This window comes from Sitophilus oryzae, unplaced genomic scaffold, assembly GCF_002938485.1.
Source record: "Sitophilus oryzae breed Bouriz unplaced genomic scaffold, Soryzae_2.0 scaffold_1802_pilon_pilon, whole genome shotgun sequence".
NCBI lineage: Eukaryota > Metazoa > Arthropoda > Insecta > Coleoptera > Curculionidae > Sitophilus > Sitophilus oryzae.
In genome coordinates this window covers 250,238-272,879 of record NW_022146505.1, presented here as the reverse complement: position 1 = coordinate 272,879, position 22,642 = coordinate 250,238, and the positions used below count along the sequence as shown (strand labels likewise).

Below are 22,642 nucleotides of genomic sequence, written 5' to 3'. Positions count from 1 at the left end.
CATATGTTTGACAATCGAATTGGTTATGTTTTTAAAAATTGTTTATTTTTGTAACTGAAAAAAGGATTGTTATTTATTTATTTTGATTTTAATATTTGAAAATAATGGAAGATACCAATGATTCCGTATTTGATCTAATAACTAGCCTGTGCGAGAAGTTTTGTGTGAATGATTCACGAAAGGCCCGTATATTGCGTTCTAATTGTTATGAATTATTATTGGGAAAAAAATCCTATAAGAATCCTAGAAGTAATAATTTTAGTATTACCTTTGACCTGTATTGTTTTAAATATTGCAATAATTTTATTTTAGAGTTTAATGATTTAGAAGGTTCCAGTGACCCTGTTATAAATTTACAAGCTTGGTGTTATACTTTAATAAATAATTATGATTTTGCTGAGGAAGCATTAGAGTTACAGGAACATACAGAGAAATTAAAAGCATATTATAGCAATGATGTTTCTAGTTTTAATAGTCTTCTAACATTTCTGTTATGTCTCAAAAATATACCAAAAAAGGACAGTAAGAAATTGGTATGAGAATATGTATTTAAATTTAAGAGTACATATATTTTTAATCAGTCATATAGATTACTAAAATATTTCATGTTCTTGTCATAAATTTCTTTTAGAATTTGTCTACTCTTCCTGAAATTGATGATGAAATGTTAAATTTAAGTAGCATATTTAAATTACCAGCATCCCTACAAAATGAAGCTAATATGTCAAGTATATTTAAGTTAGATGATAAAATGAAAAGGATAAGTTCTGACAAACTTCACAATTCATTAAAAGATACTCGAGTAGAATCAAATATATTTCAAGATGAAGGCTATTCTTCCCCACAGAAACAGAATATTTGGGATGTGGTAATGAGCACTCGGTATTCAAATAGAAAGAGTTGGGAAAGTTATGGCTGTGGCGTACCTGACAAAGAAAGACCCTTTTTATCAGAATTGGGAGAACTTTCTTCACTTTGGGTAGAGAATCTAGAATCACTGTATCTAGCTAATAATATGTTCCCTAGTTTTACCATTATTACTAACAAAATGAAACCAAAGAAACATTTTATTCGAGATTTAAAATACCTTTTAGGTAAATTAATTTTTTTTAGTTATAATCATACTATTTTTAAATTTGGTAATTTTGTAGTTGGTATGCCTTCAGAGACTTTTAATCTTAATTCCCGCGAGGAATTTTTCCTCTCATCTGGTATGCTGGTGGATGGAATTACACCAGATGCAATAGAAAGATATTCCAGTGAATTTCTATTTTCTGGATCGTGCTATAGAGCTTTAAAACAAATGGTTACGCCAGATCCTACAACCAGAAAATATAAACATTCTGGTTATGTTTTTACCGTAAATATTTCAAAAACTAATTTGAATTCAAATTATTTGAAGTTTATATTTAATTTTAGGAATTTTGTGAAAGCTTGGCTAGGTATCTGCAATTTTATCGGACTGCAGTAATTAGTATACCAGATGTTACAAACTATCTAACATTTTATGAAAAAACACATGAGTTACAAAGACAAATATTAACTTTGACATCTATTTGCAAAGTGGGACCTTATGCTTGTGATGCTGTAGAGATGCCTCATGGGGTTGCATTGTTAAATTACTTATATCAAAAAGTATTAGATGTTATTGACAAGAATCTCTCTATGGTACTTTATTCTATTTTATATCCATGTTGTCAAACATATTTTAGGTGAACATATAAAACTTTTTCTATGCTTTATATGACAGTTACTTATTTTATGATTTTATAGTCGATTTTTGCATCAGTGGATACTAAAAGGTTCAATTAATGATCCCTATGGAGAATTTTTTATTACTTCTAATGTGAAATTTCTTTCAACCAGAGGAAGAACTTATTGGACTAGAAGTTATGAAATAAGGCAGGATTTGGTACCTGATTTCCTGCTGGATATAAAAGGTTCTATTTTGTTCTGTGGAAGAATTATTAATTTATTGTATTTGTGCACGCCTATGGTATGCTTACTATACTTCATAATAAATTATTTATTTACACATAATTCAAACGTGGTTTTATCAATACAAGATTCAATATTATGCTTAAATTTATTTATAAGATGACTAACTATTTTTTTAGAACAAATTATGTATTTATCTCATGGGTAAAAACCCTTTATTATTCTCTTGTTGCCTATCACATACCCAGTTGAATCAGCTTGAACAATGCTGCGCAAGATACTTCTTAGAAGCCAGCACTGAATGTGGTTCCAAGTTTAGCTTTAAAAATACAATTAGCAGATCTTTAGAGGACGATATTGCTTATGTGAACCTGATTGCAAAAAGGAGAGCTATTACATTAAAAAGAATAGAATGTGAGTCTTATATAAATAAGTCTTGTAGATATTAGGGAATTTTTATATTTGTTAATAATTTTAGTGGAAAGACAGAAAGTTAAGCAGGAAGAGTATGAGAGAAAAATGGAAGAATTCATGAGCTTGAAGGAACAATATGAAACTGCGTTTGAGCAAAAGCAATTAAAAATTTACAGGGAAATAGAGAAGGAAATTAAACATATGCAAGAGGAAATAGAAATAGAGACAATGAGAGATAATTTAATTTCAGAGGAAGCGTAAGAACAACTTATTTATTATACAGGGTGTCCCAGGCTGAGCGTGCATTAGAAGTTTTTTTAGATTAGATTTTAGATTAGATAAAATCAAGAAAAATGTACGTATTCAAACAAAATCTTAAATAACTTAAAAACGATTTATTTTAGGTATAGGAACATGTATACTCAAAAAGTAACGAATTTGAAAATCTTTTCACCAGTAATATAAAAAAGTGGGTTTCCATTTGAAAAAAATGATTTATGATAATTTTTTATCGCTTAATTCCATGACAGCTACCGCTATTATTATATGACATTTGAACAATTTAATTTTTGAAATAGATAGCCACGTGTCTTCTCTTTATGTCACAGTGGCTGTGGTAATCACTAAATTTGACTTTTAGGCTATACACATTTTTTTGACCGGTAGTTTTTTTCGTCCAAAAATTTTAAATATTTTTTTTCCAAAAACGGTTAATGTTAGGTATAGAGTGTTTAATATCAGTATTCATAAAATTTTACAGAAAATTTAAGTATGTAATAAAAAATGGGGGCACCCATTTAAAATAAGAAAGGTGCTGTCACTTCTGGTATTTCCGGAAGTGCCGCCATATTGAAAATATTTTTAATCGATAGATCTCGTTGTAAAACAATGATGTGCAAATAAATCTCCGATCTAGATATTGCGGTTCTCTAGAAACTTCTAATGCACGCTCAACCTGGGACACCCTGTATACATACAGGGCCAGGCCATAGTGCGTCGGCTATCTGTAGCTCCTAAAATAAAAAACTTGGGAATTTTGTTTAAATGCAAACAAAAAAGTATGTATTAGGATGTATTTCAGTAAAATATTTTAAATTCTATAAGGTGGCTCAAGAAAGTTTGAATGGATCGGGATTAATAGAACACCCTATATATTATTGACTTCCCTTCACATCACTTTACATAATCCTAAAATATAGGTAAATATATTTCGATAGTTTCAGAGATAATAACAAATAAATAAAAAATATTTTACAGCCTTTCTTAAAAAAGTTATTAAAAATACAAAAACTGTCCTGAAATCAAAACTATTTTAGATATTTACTTTAGATGGCTTGTACTTACTTTGCTGTAAATATGGTAATCGTAAATCATACAGGATGTTCAAAATTCTACGCCAAAGTTTCTAAAATATAAAATGTTTTTTCTTCCTTTTTTTAAACACCCTGTATATTATTTTTCAATAGATGGAAACTTAAGTCCCGTTCTCAGAACTGCGTCGTGTCGCTGGCTACACAGTTTGACGTTTCAAACAACCAATGAAGCCCCGTTCTCAGAACTGCGACTGTCGCCAGCGACACTTCAGAAGCACCAATGAGATTTGTACAAAATTCAAACAACTGTCAATTTTAAATTTAGTACAGTTCTCATTGGTTGTTTGAAATGTCAAACTGTGTCGCCCGCGACACGACGTCGTTCTGAGAACGGGGCTAAGCCCCGTTCTCAGAACTGCGACTGTCGCCAGCGACACTTGAAAAGCACCAATGAGATTTGTACAAAATTCAAACAACTGTCAATTTTAAATTTAGTACAGTTCTCATTGGTTGTTTGAAATGTCAAACTGTGTCGCCCGCGACACGACGTCGTTCTGAGAACGGGGCTTGAGAGCTGTACTAAATTTAAAATTGATAGCTGTTTCAATTTTGTACAAATCTGATTGGCTCTTTTGATGTGTGCTGGCAACACTCGCTGTTCTCAGAGCCAATCAGATTTGTACAAAATTCAAACAGCTGTCAATTTTAAATTTAGTACAGCTCTCATTGGTTGTTTGAAATGTCAAACTGTGTCGCCCGCGACACGACGCGCGACCTCGTTCTGAGAACGGGGCTTTAAACGTTTTTTTTTTGTATTTAGAGTATTTCAAAATTTTTAACGGTTTCGCAGATATTCGCGGTTTTATATTTCATATGGCATTTTCCACAGTAAATTTTTATCAAAGCCACCCAATGATTTTTCTTGCGTATTTTACCGTTGAAATAGCCATATGAAATAATACTGTGTGTATCTGGAAAAACCATTAAAATTTTTGAAATACTTTAAATACAAAAAATGTTAATTTTTTAACTCTCCATCTAATAAAAAATAATATACAGGGTGTTGCATTTAAAAAACCAAAGAAAAAATATTTTATATTTTAGAAAGTTTGTTGTAAACACCCCTAATGGTTTAAGATTACGATATTTATAGCAAAGTATGTATAGACCATCTAAAGTAAATACCTAATATAGATTTGATTTTAGGACAGTTCTTGTATTTGTAATAATTTTTTAAGGAAGGTTGGAAATAATATATTTTTTATTAATTTATTAATATCTCTGTAATTATCGAAATATATTTACTCATATTTTAGGATAATGTAAAGTGTTCTGAAAGGAAGCCAAAAATGCAATAATATACAGGGTGTTCCATTTAAAAAAAATAACCTGATCCACTCACACCCGATATACACTTTTTTGAGCCACCCTATACACGTTATAATATTTTCTTGATTTTTTTCCTCGTACATTTTTACCTACACTTTAGGTTTGCACTTAAACAAGTTTTGTACGAAAGATATTTGGAAAGGACCTGTATATTAAAAATACATATTTTTGAAGTATGCGTAATCATTGTCCTCTAATTTTATAAACGTAATTTAAACGAAAAGTTAAAAGAAAAAACACGCGGTATACAAAAAATATTAAATGATGATTTTAAACTGTTTCATTATAAAATCTTGTTTTAAAACGTTTCTTTTTGTAGGAATAAAATGATTAATTATTATTCTGAACTATATGAAGCTGTAGAGAACCGAAATAAAAAAATTAACAGCTACATGAATAACATTAAAAATATTCATATAGATTCTTTACTAATAGATAAAGACAACCTAAAAAACTCTACTGAAACTGACAAACAAAACAGCTCTTCAGAGAGTTTTTATTCCATACCAGATGACACTGAAAATAAAATGGAAACTCTAGAAGAACCAAAGCCAGTCGTTCATAGTTCTGAATCTATGGATCTTTTGAACGCCAACGTTGAAGGAAATAAGACAGAAAACCCTATAGAAACAGAATTTAAAACGACCATTAAAGAAACACAAACACCTGTAGATGCAGAGTTAAAAACAACCAATCCAAATCTGCAACAAACTATCGAGAATTTTCAGTTGGCGCGAAAGATCAAACAAAAAGTTTTGAATCAGGAAATGGGTATATCAACTTTCTTCTGTCAAGATGTGAAACAGGTTGAATTGCATCCCCAAATAAGTAATTTGACAGCAGCGCAAAGAAACAAACTGAAGGTTTTGTCGTCCGAGTTTGGAATTGATGTTATTAAGGAACACGTCAAGACTGATAGGGTTTTGACGATGGCGCAAATTAATAGGTCGAAAATTTTGGGGCATCAAGATACCGTATTCGGTAATTTTTCAGAGGCGAGACTGGATAATGAGAATTTTGTTAATAAGAATGAAAAGAATAGTGGTAAGTCGATAACTCTTTTTTACCGAAGTTTATGTACTCGATTACTTTTTTACAGTCTTCTTTGGCGTTGTTTTTCCCTGTATAGCAATAAAAATATCGTTCATATTTATCAAATAAACTTTTAGTCACGTGATTAAGCTTGACCGGCACAGCGTTGCCCACTTTTATATATTTTCTTTTAATCAAAATATTTTAGGAAACAAAAATAAATAAATTATAAATATATAAACAGTTATAATTTGTATCAACAAAACTCACCTTTTTAACAGCACTTAATGGACATAAAGCGCCATTACTACCGCTTTCCCGTTCAAAATATTCTAACAAAGTTGCGATGAGTTTTTACGACTATTAAGCTATCTTGTACACTTCGCACTAAAAGAGGTTTTATAAAGAACAATGTTCGACTGCAAGGTTAGCTGGTAAACATGTTTTAGCTTAAAGTATCAAAACACTATTTATTTAAACCAAAAATTTGTAACACAAAACTAAAGTGTCAAAACGAATGACAATGTCAGGAAATAAATAAATAAATGTGGCAACTTGACATTTTCTACAGCAGAGCTACCACCTGAATCTCCAGCGCTAAATTTAAATTCCAGTTAGCCAGCCCGGCGCCGAATATGTCCATTGTTGGCAACAATGTATTTAAAAATCGCGCCCTCGATTACGTAACTAAAAGTTTATTTAATATCAAATATATTTATATATTACAAATAGAAGCTACGTCATAAGTACCTTTTTTAGTAAGATTTGTATGACTTTTTTCTTGACAGCTAACCAAATTTAAATTTTTACAAATTAGATTTTTTTTATTTTTATTTAAAAGTATTTTTTTCTCTGTTTAATTATTCCATCTTTTTATTCAGTGGAGCAAGTCGTTTTGTTGGTTACCTTTGAATAAGAAGACTAAGGAAGGAGCATAATGCTATACATGTATTCATACATGGTGGGCGGAAAAAGGACTCTAGGGTGAGGATCCTTGACAGTTCTGTTTGACGATTCATTTGACATATTTGAATTTGATTTCAAATTTTGTGAATTTGTCAGTCTTTACTGAGCTTATTTTATGTTATTTATTATTTATTCTACTACTGATAGTTGTATAAAGGTAGTAAATCTAGATGGAAATTGTGGCAGAACTTAAATTAACAGTGACACTATCGCGATTAATCGAAAAAGACTCTAAAATAGTTGGTTGTGTAGCGTGCGGTAGATCTCGGCAAAAATCGAGTGAAATAAGGGAACAACTTTTCTCTAGTAAGTGATTATATAATATACATACGTGTAGTAAACCGATCATTTATGAAATTCACTTAAATTAACTAATTATATATTTTTTCTTGCATTTTTGCTTTTATTTACTACTTGTCAAAGATTAGATGTCAAAGAATTTCGACAATTTGACTTACCTGCTTCAGTAGCGTATCGGATGTTTATGGTTATAAATAATTATTATAACTTATCTATTTTTATTAGAATTTTATATTTTATAACAATTTTAATAACTACCAAGATTTATTCACAACGTAAAATGCAAAAAAAATATTGAGTCTACTCCACGTCTACCCTACATCATAGTTTTACATTTTTTAAATAAAATTAGAACGGCACTGATAAACCGGAATTTAAGTCGGCCATATTTGAGGCCCATCGTGGTGGACCTAAGATGTTTGATATGCTCCTTCCTTAGTCTTCTTATACAAAGTTCGTTACCAACTCATTTTTCCAGTGGCGTATCATTTATCAAATTACTTTATCTGATCTTATTTACCTGTGCAATTTTTTTTAAATTTTATAGAAGGTAAAAAATATTGATTTAGAACTAGTCATTATAAAACTCTTCTTAATTAGACTAAAGAGAGACAAAAGAGATGAAATTGATATATTTTTTTTAAATTTTAGTAGCAATGGTTTGAGATAAAAAAATATTAGCAAAAAATGCTTTCAGACCGATGAAAAAAGTTTTTTGGTGTAATGATTTAAAATTAAACAAATTTCTGTTTTATACACTTGATGGTATACTACAGGTTGTTTCAAAAAACATGTGCCATAGTGAGGAGATTCCTCATGTAAAAATAAAATTTATTTTTCATATCGACATAGTTTCGATTCTGGTTTGTTTCGTATTGACAGGGGGTTAAATTCTTATTTTTTTTATTTACTATAATTTTATTGTTGTGCTTTTAGCGATTCAAATGAAATTTTCAGGTTAAAAGTTCCTATAAATGCGACATATTTCAATGTTAAAAAAGAATTTCAATGCTTTTCATTTCAATGCTAAAAAAATCGAAAGTTCACCAGTGACGTGCATAGGGGTTATCACTGGAACATTTTTCTAAAAAAATTGTTTGCCACTGACTCTTTTTCTCTTGTTAGCACAGTTAGGCAAAAATAGGTCTTTTGTGACTACCTTAAATATCATTATTCTTTCTTGAATTTGCTGTCCACTGAACACCGGTGATATAAATTTCCATAAAATTTAATAATAAAATTGCTTAAATAAAAAATTTATTAATTTTATTTTTATTTTAATTTATTAATTGTGATTAACAAAATTGAGTTTATCACATTAAGGAGATCGAAATTGATTAAATATTAAGATACAACTTTTAATCGGCATTAAATGGCTTATACAATTTTGCTAATGAAAGAAAAAAGTCAGTGGCGCATGTTGTTTTTTAGAAAAATATTTTACTGATAACCCATATACACGTCCCTGGTGAATCTATCGACAACTTTTTAGCATTAAAATATGTCGTTTTTATAGTAAGTTTTACCCTCTCAAAATTTCATTCGAATCGCTAAAAGCATTTAGAAGAAATTTATATTAAATCGAAAAAAAATGAAGACTATAACCCCCTGTAGATACGAAATAAAACAGAATCGGACCTATGTTAAGTTCTAAAACCCTGTATACTAAAATGGAGTCTAATATTTTTAATTGAATTGTAATTGTAACTCTGTTTTTCTTCTGAATTTTTAATTGAATATTTTTTTAATTCAGATAACACCTTAAATGAAGCAAAGGCACCGAGTCCAATAAAAAAATCAAAATCTCTACATTTAAATTTTGAGAAGAGTAATTCGAAAGTGGATTTGGATAAGCCAGTGCCAATGTCAGTGGATTCCACGCCTTTAAGTGATTTACCTGTGCTTGCCACCCCATTAAGTGATTATCCCAGAAGCGTAACACCCAGTAGCATGTTTTTGAGCGTTGAAACGAAAATGGATAGTTTACCTAATACAGCTGATGTCCAGCGTAGTAATACCTCGTTTAGTTATGTTAGTGACAATCAGTTCGGTAACATAAGTTATCATTATAATAAGGTAAAAAAATCTTAGATATTTTTTTATTTTAATCTGTAAGCTCTAAATCTCTATTTTGTAGAAGTCTGAAGATCACGGTTCTATCAAATTTTCAAAAAGAGTAACTAGAGAGGAAGCAAAAACTGTAACAAAAAATTGTCTTAAATTGCTTTTGCATGAAAGCGTCTCCATACCTTTACTGACTCAGTTGAAGTTAGCAAACAACGAAATATTGAAGTATTTTATTGAAGAATTAAAGTACTTAAAACACTTAGAGAGTCTCAGGTCGTATTTTTTTCTCCAAGATGGCGAATTTGGCAGGAACATTACTGAAAATCTGTTTGAAAAATTGTATAATGCTAATTTTCCTTTGGAGTTAATTAATTGTAGAACTTTGCAGCATTTAGGTAAGTACAAAGATTTAAAAAGAAATGTATAGTGTGATATACAGGGTGGTCCGAACTGTATTCCAGAAACTTCAGCAGCATATTCTGCAGATCAAAATAAGTAAAAAAGTTCGTATAAATGTATGTCCTAACATGCTTAGTTGCGGATATACAGGGTGTAGTTTCATTTTTATTTAGAGATTCTTTTCCAATAATTTCTGCAGTAACGTCAATATTTGGATGAAGATTCGTGTCTGGGAGTTTTTTGACATGAGAAATTGATTTTGATGTCAATATGACTCCTACTAGTCGAGGGTGCCACCTACATATTTCTTAACTCGTTGAAGAGTATTATTTTTTTGCTCGTACCTGTATAAAACTACTGAGTAAAAAAATATACATTTACGACGTTTTTTTATGTAAAAAATGTCTCTTGGTGAAAATCACTACGAGTATTGGTTTTCGAGATATTTGGAATCGAAATCATCAATACCTGTCATCATTGACATAAATTAAACATGTTGACTAATTAGTTATTAGACTGAGATCATAAATTTGAAAGTTTTTGTGCCAAAAGTTCAACAGAAACTGTTTTATCATCATTTTTTTTGCAGAAAAATGTATGATTAATTTTAAAAAAAAATCCCAAATTTATTATTTCAGCGAAGTAATTATCTACTCAACGTGTTTATTTTTTGTCAATAATGACATGTATTGACTATTTCCATTCTAAATATCTTGAAAACGGTTGCTCGCAGCGATTTTTACAAAGAGTTATATTTTGCGTAAAAAGTCGCAGAGATGTATATTTTTCCCTCTGTAGTTTTATACAGGTACAGACAAAAAGTTATTACTCACAAAGCAATTAAAACATAATATGTAGGTGGCGCCCTCTACCAGTAGGAGTCATATTGACATCAAAATCAAATTTCTCATGTCAAAAAACTCCTAGACACCAATTTTCATCCAAATAAATTATTTTGAAAAAGTCGAAATAAAAATGAAACTTCTACACCCTGTATCTCTGAATCTAAGCACTTTAGGACATACACTTATACGAACTTTTTTACTTATTTTTATCTGCAGAATATGCTGCCGAAGTTTCCGGAATACAGTTCGGAGCACCCTGTATATTTTGAATGATTTTTTATTAATATTTATTTTGAGTAAAGTTTATAATTTATAATTTAAAAATAGTTTTAAAAAATAATGAAACTTACGGTGCTTTAATATATTTGTTTATTTCTCAGTTTTCAGCGCATTGGATAATTCCAGTAGATTTCAAGAGAACTCTAACTATCTTTCATTCAAAATTAATAGTTTGCCGAAATGTTTCGATTTGGGCGATCCGGACGTTTTAGATTGCCTGTCGTTGACGTACAAAGTGAAATGGCCTCTTAACATTTTGCTTCCGTCTGACACGGTGTCAAAATACGATCAAGTTTTTAAATTTCTGGTAAAACTAAACAGGGTGTCGTGGGTATTGAAAAAAATATTTTTAGTAAGTATTTATTTCAATTAACTACAGAAGAAATTGAGAAAGAATATCGTGTACACATCAAATTTTACCTGTCGGTTTTGCGTGTCATGTATAGCGTGTCATATCTATCATGCTGGCAACTCTTACTTTTGTGTTGGTATTTACATGTGTGGAAGTAAATCGCATAGGGATATTATTAAGTCGCAGAAAGAGGAATCCGTGTGCTGTTGCGGCGTTGCCACATTTCTCCGGTACGCGTTTCCCTATCAAGTAAAGTAAAATCACAATCGCAAACCGCTTATTCTTAAAATACTTTTTTTTGAAAAGATAACTAGATAAAATCATTGGATATGTTTTTGAGCATCTTAAATGGAATTGTAAGGATATCGTTAGGGTGTCCATTTTTTTATCGATGTACTTAAACAGCCGTTAAACGGTTGCCTACTAAAATGCCGTTAATAGATATTGTGACGTCGTTTATGTCGGCGGAAAGTAATGCCTGTGGAATGCCCAGAGCACCTGTGGCTCCGTGGCTGAGGCTATCGCTTCGTGAGCGAATGGTCCGTGATTCAAATCTCACGCCGACCAACACTTTTTTATATTTTTTTTTGCTTATAGCTTGATCTTATTGCATTGGTTTCACTCTTTTTGGTTGGATTGGTTTAGTTATTTGGCGATTTGGTTAGCGTGGTTATTTGGAGGGTGTTAATTCATTGGTTAGTTGGTTATTTGGTGGGGTTGATTGGTTTTTACTAATTTATATTTGATTTTTATATTTTTTATCAGTGTCTAGGTTAGTTGCGTTGGTTAAGTTGGTTATTTGGTGGGTGGATAGCGTTGGTTAGTCCTTATAAAATTCCTATATTTCATAAAGCCGTCAAGTGCGTCACATCAACGACGTCATACATATTAACGGCATTTTAGTAAGCTACCGTTTAACGGCAGTTTAAGTACAGCCTTTTTTTATAACGAGAAAACGTCAGTAATCGCGATAATTTAAAAACTCAACTTTTTAACGCATAATACGCGATAACTGAAGAACTGCATTAGATATTGAAACTTCTTTTTTATTTTGAAGTTCGGATCTTTACAAGATGTTTAAATAAGAAAAATTCGATAAGCTAATTCCCAAAATTTTAAAAAACTATCCATTTACTTTTAGTGCATAGCAATTTTCAGCAATCGTGTTACTTTTTTATTTATCTAGATTTTCACATACTGTCTGTGAAGAAAATATAGCAGAAATATTAAGAAAGTTTTTGAAAAAAAAACTACAATCAATTATTTCTGATGGATTTCGAGATATCGATTTTTGAATCGAAAGTTCTAATAGCGCGACCACTGTCGAACCCCAAATCAATTCCACTTATTTTTACCAAAAGTGTTTCTAACTTGCACTTAAAAATGTACAAGCTTAGGGTAAATTACAACGACTCGTTAATAAATACACAAGTAAGGTGTCACGAGACGTAATTAAATCGTGAAGCTGAACGCATGATGTACACTCTTCCTTAGAATTTTAATACTGATTGGGTCCACAATTGTGTCGATCGGTCGACCGCGACGAATCTGCTATATCCTCTTGCACGTCTCTTAATAATGTGTTCAGTTTCTCGGTTTATTTCATACGTTTGGAAACGTCTTTACTGTTCTCTGTTTGTTTAGTACATTATAAACGCATTGTACTCTTCTTACATACGGAAATATCGACCCAAAACTAACCTTTGCCAGCTCTTAGTATTATATAGAAGTCTCGTCTCCCATCAAAATCTGGTCTATGTGCAGCCCCATATACAGACCTTTTTTTGGTACGAATTAAGACTTCTAGAGTGTATAATATTCTTCAACAAAACTGAAACAAAATATTACCTCACAGTAATCTCAATTTCTATTTATTTTTTATTTTGACTGAAACGACAGTTTGTTTTCTTTGATCTTAACCTCGAATTTTTCATAGGAACTGAAAGTACTGGCAAAAGAAACCGGCAAAAAGGAAATATATTTGATGTCTTCACCTCAGTATAGAAAGTTACATCAGTGTCGACACGTTATGTCACATTTTATGCAAACCTTTCAGAACTATATCGTCGGTGAAGTGCTTCAACCTAGCTGGGAATTGTTTGAAAGAAGCCTGGAACATGTAACCAATCTTGATGAACTCTATTCAGCTCACATTACTTACATCAAGAACATATTATTTAGGTACGTTTATTTTAGATTTTTTTTACTTTTTAATATAATTAATTTTTTTAAGGTGTATGCTTAATCAAAAGTCAGTGGCTCTCAGGAACATAATCCAAAAGATTTTTTATAGTTATGATTAAGTTTTACGACTATCTCAGATCCAGACATTGGGTTTGTGAAGATGGATTGTATGTCCATCCGAATTTCAGTAAACTGGATAAAATTTTCAAAAACTTTGAAGATTTTGTTGTATACTTTTTTAAAGTTGCCCAAAAAGTAACAAAGAGTGGATACCAGCCTTTTTTAATTCAATTTTTAGATGTTCTTAATGTTAATGATTATTACTCAAAGAAGTTGCTTAAAAATACTTAAATAATTTACGCGCTTGTTATTTATTTTGCTGTTAATGTTTTTAAAATTATTTATTAAAATAAATGGTTTTTATATAGTTCATATCAAATAAACTTTTAGTCACGTGATTAAGCTTGGCGGGCACAGTGTTGCCCACTTTTATATATTTTCTTTTAATCAAAATATTTTAGGAAATAAACATAAATTAATTATAAATATATAAACACTTATTATTTACATCAATAAAACTCACCTTTTAACAGCACTTAAGAGACATAAAGGGTCATTACTACCGCTTTTCCGTTCAAAATATTCTAATAAAATTGTCATGAGTTTTTTATGGCTATTAAGCTACCTTAAAAAGGTTCTAAAAAGAACAATGTTCGACTGTAAGGTCTGCTAGTTAAATTTTTTAAGTTTAAACTATCACAACACAATTCATTTAAACCAAAAACTCGTAATACAAAACTAAAGTGTCAGAACAAATGACTATGTCAGGAAATAAATAAATGTGGCAACATGAAATTTTTTTATAGCAGAGCTACAGCCTGATTCCACAGCAGGAAATTTAAATTCCAGTTAGTCAGCCCGGCGCCGAATTCGTCCATAGTTGGCAACAATAAATTTAAAAATCACGCCCTCGATTACGTAACTAAAAGTTTAATTGGCATGGAATATATATATATATATATAAAATAAAACAAAAAATATATATTATAAAAAATAAAACACATTTCTTCTTCATTAACTGTTTCCTTTATTTTCATTGTTAGATATTTTATATATAAATCTTTTAGTTTAAACGTAAAGTTTAAAATACAATACAGTAGTATTAAAATGACATAAAAAATCTGTAAAATTATTGTTTTTACAGTGCGAATAGCAAATTGGCCGTTATACAGAGGATCAATTATTGTTAATATGGCATAATACCAAGCTTTCAGCAACATCCCATAATAAATCACAAAATAAATAAGCAAAATATATAGTTAAATATTTAGAGTATAAAGAAGAGTATTGTTGAAACTTATGTCTTAAAAAGAAACTATTCTACAGGACACAGCTGGGCAAAGTATAAAAAGTTTGTACCTAAAATATAAAGTAGATTCAAACAAAGAAAGAGATCGGAATATGACCTAATAAAATGCTGTTTCTAACTCAGTATAAAAATAATCACAGTATATAAAAATAAAAAATAACGCGCGATGAGTTTTATGTATAAGAGGAACATAAATAACAATTTTAAACAGTTAGAAATTTTTAAAATAAAACAACAAACAAAACGTAAATTGATTGAAAACATTTACAATAACAATAATAATTTAAAATAGTAAAAAATGTTCGTATTTTAGCACAAAAAAAATAAAAATATATTTTTTTGAAATTTTAGATGTACAACCAATTGACTTTTACAAATATTTACATATCACACCAAACATCAGCTGACTTTTATGCCAAAATACGAGCTTTATGAAAGAAAACGTAAACTAGCTTTTAATCTTCATCTTTGAAACGTCTGTAGATGGACTGGACGTAGGTAAAAACGCATTTCCAATCTGGCCTTCGGGTTTCTAGCATGTCCTCGACATCCAAAAGTGGTGCAATGTCGGCTTTCTCACTGAAACAATTATATTTACATTATTCAAGTAATTTTGACACAGTGAAATGTTACTCAGTAAGTGCACATGTCGCCCCCTATCAAGTAAAGGCGTAACTGAAAAATCGAAACAATTAGTTACGCCACTAGAGACTTCCCTACAGGCACAACTTTTATCTCACGATATGCTGTAACTGTATCTCTCACGGTATCGAGGCAGTGATAGTACAATATGATCGAAAAAAATATCGGCGTCAGCGATGGCTATGAAATGAAATGAAGATCGTTGTTGACAAAGTCTTTTTGAATAGGTAGTTGTATTTAGATATTTTAAATAGTTTTTTTATGGTACCCGGTGGCGTTGAGGTACAGGCTCTCGTCTACCAATCTCAAGGTTGAATTACAACAACTGTAATTCTTATAGTCTAAATTTATACATAGTATTGTATTTTGTAAATAAAAATAAATAAACATTGAAAACGAAAAAATAAATAAAAGTTCTAATAAATCATACATTTAGTACAAACTTAAAACATTCTATATCTGTGTTCTTATTTAAGAGGTGTTACTTGGGAATCACAATCCTGAGGTAATAATAGGCGGTTGAAGCGTTGTGCTAGCCACATTACCTTCCTTGTATACCGAACAGCTCCAGCATGGCAAGCTGTACCTTGCTAATCCCAAGGCGTTAAACGCTATATACGGGAGCTATTATTATTATTAAATAGTTTTTTCTTTGTGTTTTTTTGCTTCCGACGACGGGAAGAGATATCGTGCTGGCAACTGTTACTTTTGGGTCGGTATTTACATGTGTGGAAGTAAATCGCATAGGGATCTTATTAAGTCGGAGTAAGAGAAATGCGACGGTGTCCTATTGCGGCGTTGCTACATTTCTTTGCTTTCCCTATCAAGTAAAGTAAAATCACGATCGCAAACCGATAATTTTAAGACTTTTCTTCGAAAAGATAACTAGATAAAATCATTAGATATGTTTCTGAGAGTAGGAAATGGAATTATAAGATTATCCTTAAGGTGTGCATATTTTTTATAACGAGAAAACGTCAGTAGTCGCGATAATTTAAAAACTTAACTTTTTAACATATAACACGCGATAACTGAAGAACTTTAGATATTGAAACTTTTCTGTTTATATTGAAATTCGGATCTTTTACAAGACGTTTAAATGAAAAAAAATCGATAGGCTTTTTCTTCATTCAAAAATTTTAACAAACTCGACCATTTACTTTTAGTGCATAGAAATTTTGAGTGATCGTGTAACTTTTTTATTTGTAAAGATTTTCACATACTGTCTGAGAAGAAAACATAGCAGAAATAAAACTACAATCAATTATTTCTAATGGATTTCGAGATATCAATTTTTGAATTCTAAGTTCTAATAGCGCAACCACTGTAGAACACCAAATCAGTTCCACTTATTTTTACCAAAAGTGTTCTAACTTGCACTTAAAAATTTATAAGCTATAGGGAAAATTACAACGTCTCGTTAATAAATAAATAAATAAAGTATTACGAGACGTAATTAAATCGTAAAGCTGAACGCATGATATACATCCTTCTCTAGAATTTTAAGTAGTGATTGTGTCGACCGGTCGACCGCGACGCCATCTGCTGTATCCCCTTCCGCGTCCTTAGCAATGAGCATAGATTCTCTGTTTATTTCATACGTTTGGCAACGTTTTTACTATTCTCTCTTTGTTCAGTACACTATAAACGCATTGTACTCTTCTTACATACGGAAATCTCCACCCAAAACTAACCTTTGTCAGTCCTTAGTATACTTCCCGAAACGTGAAGCATTTTTTTTATCTGTATGGCAAATTTGTTTTATTAGTAAACTACACCTGACAAGTTGGTCTCGATTAACGCAGCGATGTTTACAAAAAATAACGGCTTAGTGTTTTATTTTGTAGCTTTTCTTACAGTGGCGAAATAGCCAGACGACTTTTTTGAAGATATGAATTCGCCACAGAGGTATAGATATTTTTTACAGTTCCTCATCTAATTAGACACACTTTAATAACGTACGTAGAAATAATAGGGATGCAAAACGAAAGTCACTTAAACTGAGACAGCCGACTGACAGATTGATTGTAATTCATTTGATGAACGACAAATGACATGGTGTTTTAAAATACAAAAAATGTCCATCTTGGTGGGAATTTAAAAATTATAATACTTACTCGGCAACTTGGAAAGCCAGTTCAAAGTTGTGTCGACGATCTTTTGGCGTGAGGGTGCTGTAATCGAAGGCGTCTGGCAGGAAATGGTGGATGAGAGCGCAAAAGGCTAGTCCGTCTGCCCAGCTGCTGGAGAAGTTGTCTAGTTGAATGTTCTAAAAGAAAGTATTTGTTAATAAAACGTATTTAAGAAAATGTTATAGCTAAAATCGAGTAATAATTTCTCTTTGTTTGCAATAAAATTAAGTAATTTACAATTACTTCATTTAGACTATTAAGAAAGAAAGAAATATATTTAATTTCTTTCTAAAAATTTCATATTTTCGATGCAGCCATCTACAATTGACAGTAATAAGATCGTTTGAGATCAGATGAACATATTATTAAGATTGTTTCAATAGATCATTCATCATGAAATTTATATAGTTTTTATAGTTTATTTTATTTCTAAGCAATTGCGTAATTAATTTAAATACATGATACGGTTCGAAATAAAGAAATGCGAATTATAATTTATCAAATTATGAGAAAAATAGAAATATTTCGAAGATCTGTTACAAACAACAAATAATATTTACTACCGCAGATTGTTATCTAATTATCCTCTAAACTTAAATAAATATAGCTTTGCGATAAAAGCGCAGTTTTCTGGTGCTACATTGCTTCATTTAGTTATTTTTTCTGTTATTGTGATTAAGATATTTTAATGAATTTGGTATTTTTTTGTGTTCATTTTTATTCTTTGATATTTAATGATGAAACAAAATAAAAAAAATACTTTTGGTTTAAGTTGCATCTGTTAACTTCATTTTAACCCAGTAAATTTTGTGCACATTGCTGTATTTGGTTTATTTTTCCTAACTCATTTCCTCACACAGTTGTTAAAACACACACCTTACACAGCCGTTAATATAATAATACCACCATTCGTTTAAACTTCTGGGAACATCAAAAGTTAAACGAAATACTTTTAAAGTAAAAAAAAGTTGAGACCATGTTGAGACGGAAATTTCTCATTGACTCGTTACTTGAATAAAAATTTACTTAACCAACAAAATACAAATGTTACATTATTTAAAAAGTAAAATAGACATAGATTTACATTGACCCACAGAAAAAGCATAACACGGAACAGCAAACCAACACAAAAATAAAAGGTGTGTCAAGTACTATGTCATTATGAATTTTTACATTATTTATTTAACGACAGTTTTAACTATATTTAATGACAGTTTCTATGAAGATTAAATAATAGAAGAAAATATCTAGTAGTAAGAACACATACAGTTTAAATAAGTATTTCGTTTTAGTGGTGATATTGTCAAGACTTAAGTATAGGCCAACTTGGGTTTATATCATATGTAATGTGAATCAGTTGGTAGTCAGTTAATCAGTTACTCAGTGAATGAGTTAGTTAGTCAGTCAGCGAGTTAGTTGATAGTCATCGAGATCGCGTAGTTTCGAAATATTTCTGTAACTATTTCAGAATACTCTCTCATGGCCATTTCCAGCTATAGTTTTATTATACTTATTCTGTTTATTTTTATTTAATAAAGAGACCTTTTTGTAATGGGTCTATTTATTAAATAAAAATATTTTCGTATAAGGTCTATTTATTAAATGAAAATATACAGTATAAGTATAGTAAAACAAGCTGGGAAACGACCAAGACAGAATATCCTGAAATACTTACACAATCATCTCGGGACTGCGCGATCTTGCTGACTATCTGACTGACCAACTAACTAAGTCATTCACTGAGTAATTGGCTGACTATTCACTGCCTCCGTTGTCTTGAGCATACTCTTTTATATCGTCTTCTCGTCGCAGTTGTCAGCGGATGCGTCATCAAATAGTTTTTTGTATATTTCCACTGCCTATATTTGCGACGAACTTCACTTTGAATCTCCACGTTACGTCGACCTGATTTTAGTTGTTTTAATTAATAATGTTTTTTATAAGAACATGCCTAAGTCGACGTTTACATGAACGATTCCCTTGGGTTTACATCAAATTGGCTTACTGAAGTATGATTTTCCCCAAGTTGGTTTATATTTAAGTCTTGACAATATCCCCAAAAGATTCCCCTAATATCACCAAACTCAGTACATTAGTACAAACAGAAAACAAAATAAACGGAAGGGGTTAGACTTTTAAAAGGTATGAAAAAAAAAATAAAACTCATCGACAACCTAACCTAACAGAAAGTAAAGCCAGGAACACTAAAAGCATATTTCACAACCAACACCGACTCGTACCTCGTATTCCTTAGTCTTCATCCGACACCAGTGCAAGAGGCGCTCTTTAATCGTGCTCGCGGACTGCGACACGGCGGGATCGGTGAATTTAAAGAGGGGGCCGGTGCCGCGGGGGGTGCCCGGGGTGCTGCACCAACCGACCGTTAATAAGGGTTAGACGAAGAAAGAAAGCGTACGGTCGAAACTTCAATCAGTAAGAATCCGCTTGTAGCATTTTTATATCGTTGTAAAAGATTTTAAGTTAATTTGCTACGCTTGGTAACAATACCAACCGAGTGCCTATACTATACATGTTGCAACGAAATGTGCATTAAGAGTTAAAGTTAAATCGTTTTATGGAATGGATTAATATCGTTGCTATCAAGATAAAATCATCAAAAAGTTCCTAAATGGTTCTGCTTGCTACTCTAAAAATGAATGCTCTAATGTTGCTGATTTTATCATTTAGGACAACCTGTAGTAGATTTTTTTTATTAGGGGATTTTTAGACGTTCACCTCATTGTGAAAAGTAAATAAGAGTTTTTCAGTTTCCATACTTTGAAACGTAGTAATAATATCACTTATTTATTTTTTGTATTATTTATTATTTTATTTGTATAATTTATATTACTTGTTAATTTTATTTATATAATGTTTTTATTTTATTTGTATTTATTTATTTATTTTTGTATAATGACTGATTATTTGTATTATTTATTATTTTATTGGTATAATTTATATTGTTAATTTTATTTATATAATGTTTTTATTTTTATTTGTATTTTTTTGTATAATGACTGATTATTTGTATAATGATATACTTATTCAGACAGTTTAATGAATTTAATACCATAGGTTAGAAGAGTTAAACTTATAGCACAGATTTACTTACTGATTAAAGTTTCTTAGTCAAATATTGCGGGAAAAAATATACAGATCTATGACGTGACAAAGCAATCATTAGAAACTAACTTTCAGGTTATATTACAGAAGAAAATTGGTTTCAGAAATAGGAATAATAGTAGTTTTGAAATAACAGTGTAAGTATGTTTTAGTGATATGTGTGAGATGGAAACAAGTGCTTAAGTTCTTATATTTAGATTTAGAATGTAAAGGAATGTAAAAACAACTGTAATTCTTATAGTCTAAATTTATACATAGTATTGTATTTTGTAAATAAAAATAAATAAACATTGAAAACGAAAAAATAAATAAAAGTTCTAATAAATCATACATTTAGTACAAACTTAAAACATTCTATATCTGTGTTCTTATTTAAGAGGTGTATTCTTGTATTTATAAACATTAGGTGATATAAACGGTAATTTACCTTGGAGGGGTTGGTTTGTTGAGACTGTTTTGTTTGTCCAACTGACGAAACTTGGCGAAAGGTGACATTGGTTTGGGCGCTCGTACTTGTTGAGTGACCCTCGTAGAAACTGAAATATTAAAAAAATTAAAAAATAATTTTTAACAAAATATTTGTTTAGTTTATTTTACCTTTTGTTGTCGAAACTTCACTTTCCTTCTTTGTTTCAAGTTCACCTGAAAAACAAAATAAATATTATTATTTACAAGATTTAAAGGTATTTTAATTGAACATGATAAATAATGTTAGCAAATAAAACAAAATAGGAAATTCAAATCAAACTTTGCATAGGACAGAGCATACAAGACAACCGTTTCATAGTATCAACAAGTTTTGAATAGTGTCAAAGTATATCTGTGACAAAATATAATTTAATGTTACTTAAGGGTAATTTAATTTTTAAATCCTATATTTCTTGTCAAAACATAAATTATATTATTGCGAAATAATGTGACTTTTATTTCAATATATAATTTTTTTTTCTGTAATTTACATTTTAATTTTTTAAAGATAAAAAAAACATGTGTGTAAAGTGGTGTAAAATAAAAATACGTTCTACAGAAATTTGGCTTAATATAAGTTTTTTTTTATTTGTTAAATATAATATTTTCCTTTTTACGTTAAAACTATATGGTCTCTCTATTGTAACTAATGTGTAAACCTATATAATATTAAATATAGGTAAAATCCAAAAATAACATGTAGTGTGAATCACTCAATATTTTTTAACACTATCTTATTGCCAAGAAGTATAATTTTCTGGCACAACTTGAACACATGAAGATTTTTTTTTAAATTTGTGTTTTGTTTACCCTCCGTGGTTATCCCTTCTATATGGGGCAGTCCCATAATACAGGTTGAGTCTTAAATAAGTGCAAATATTTTTAGGGCTAATATACAGGGTGGTCCGAACTGTATTCCGGAAACTTCAGCCGCATATTCTGCAGGTAAAAATAAGTAAAAAATTTCATATAAATGTATGTCCTAAAATGCTTCGTTTCGGAGATACAGGGTGTAGAAGTTTCATTTTTATTTCGGCTTTTCCCAAATAATTTATGAAGTAACGTGAATATTTGGTTGAAAATCGGTGTCTGGAAGTTTTTTGACATAAGAAATTTGATTTTGATGTCTGTATGACACCTACTTGTAGAGGACGCCACATACATACTTTTTTAACTGGTTTGGAGAGTAATAACTTTTCGTCCATACCTGTATAAAACTACTGAGTAAAAAAATATATATTTACTACATTCTTTCCCACATTCATTTATTTTATTCTGTATCTCCGACACTAAGTATTTTAGAAAATGTCTGTACCTATGTGGCTAGTATTTTAGGACATAATCTATACGAACTTTTTGACTTATTTTTCTACTATCCAGAAAAGATCCAGTGGTTCTCGATATTTAGGCAAAAAATTATTTCTAAATTT

General features: G+C 30.5%; 3 protein-coding genes across 3 annotated transcripts in view; 1 reads left to right on the top strand and 2 right to left on the bottom strand.

Moving 5' to 3' along the window:
* Positions 1 to 33: 33 nt before the first annotated feature.
* LOC115883033 (gamma-tubulin complex component 6-like) lies at positions 34 to 13,890 on the top strand. The gene is given in 15 exon segments (XM_030901308.1): positions 34 to 249; positions 313 to 533; positions 632 to 1,094; positions 1,152 to 1,360; positions 1,420 to 1,712; positions 1,774 to 1,996; positions 2,118 to 2,352; positions 2,417 to 2,609; positions 5,374 to 6,098; positions 9,106 to 9,428; positions 9,490 to 9,814; positions 11,044 to 11,294; positions 13,231 to 13,475; positions 13,528 to 13,579; positions 13,581 to 13,890. Coding segments are annotated over 15 exon segments (4,152 nt in total). The 5' UTR covers positions 34 to 104; the 3' UTR covers positions 13,830 to 13,890.
* A 1,412-nt stretch (positions 13,891 to 15,302) lies between these two features.
* On the bottom strand, positions 15,303 to 22,059 carry LOC115883052 (smoothelin-like protein 1). The gene is made up of 6 exons (XM_030901327.1): positions 22,023 to 22,059; positions 21,342 to 21,386; positions 21,172 to 21,280; positions 17,865 to 17,874; positions 17,607 to 17,758; positions 15,303 to 15,426 (listed from the first exon to the last, which is right to left on the bottom strand). Exons 1-6 carry the CDS (start codon positions 22,057 to 22,059, stop codon positions 15,303 to 15,305), a joined length of 477 nt encoding a protein of 158 aa, XP_030757187.1.
* Positions 17,670 to 22,642, bottom strand: part of LOC115883026 (serine-rich adhesin for platelets-like) — a 58,617-nt gene continuing 53,644 nt past the window's right edge. Inside the window, exons 19-21 of the mRNA XM_030901298.1 lie at positions 21,342 to 21,386; positions 21,172 to 21,280; positions 17,670 to 17,758 (exon numbers count right to left, since the gene is read on the bottom strand). The gene's annotated coding sequence lies outside the window, so the exon portion shown is untranslated. The remainder of the gene's footprint in view (positions 17,759 to 21,171; positions 21,281 to 21,341; positions 21,387 to 22,642) is intronic.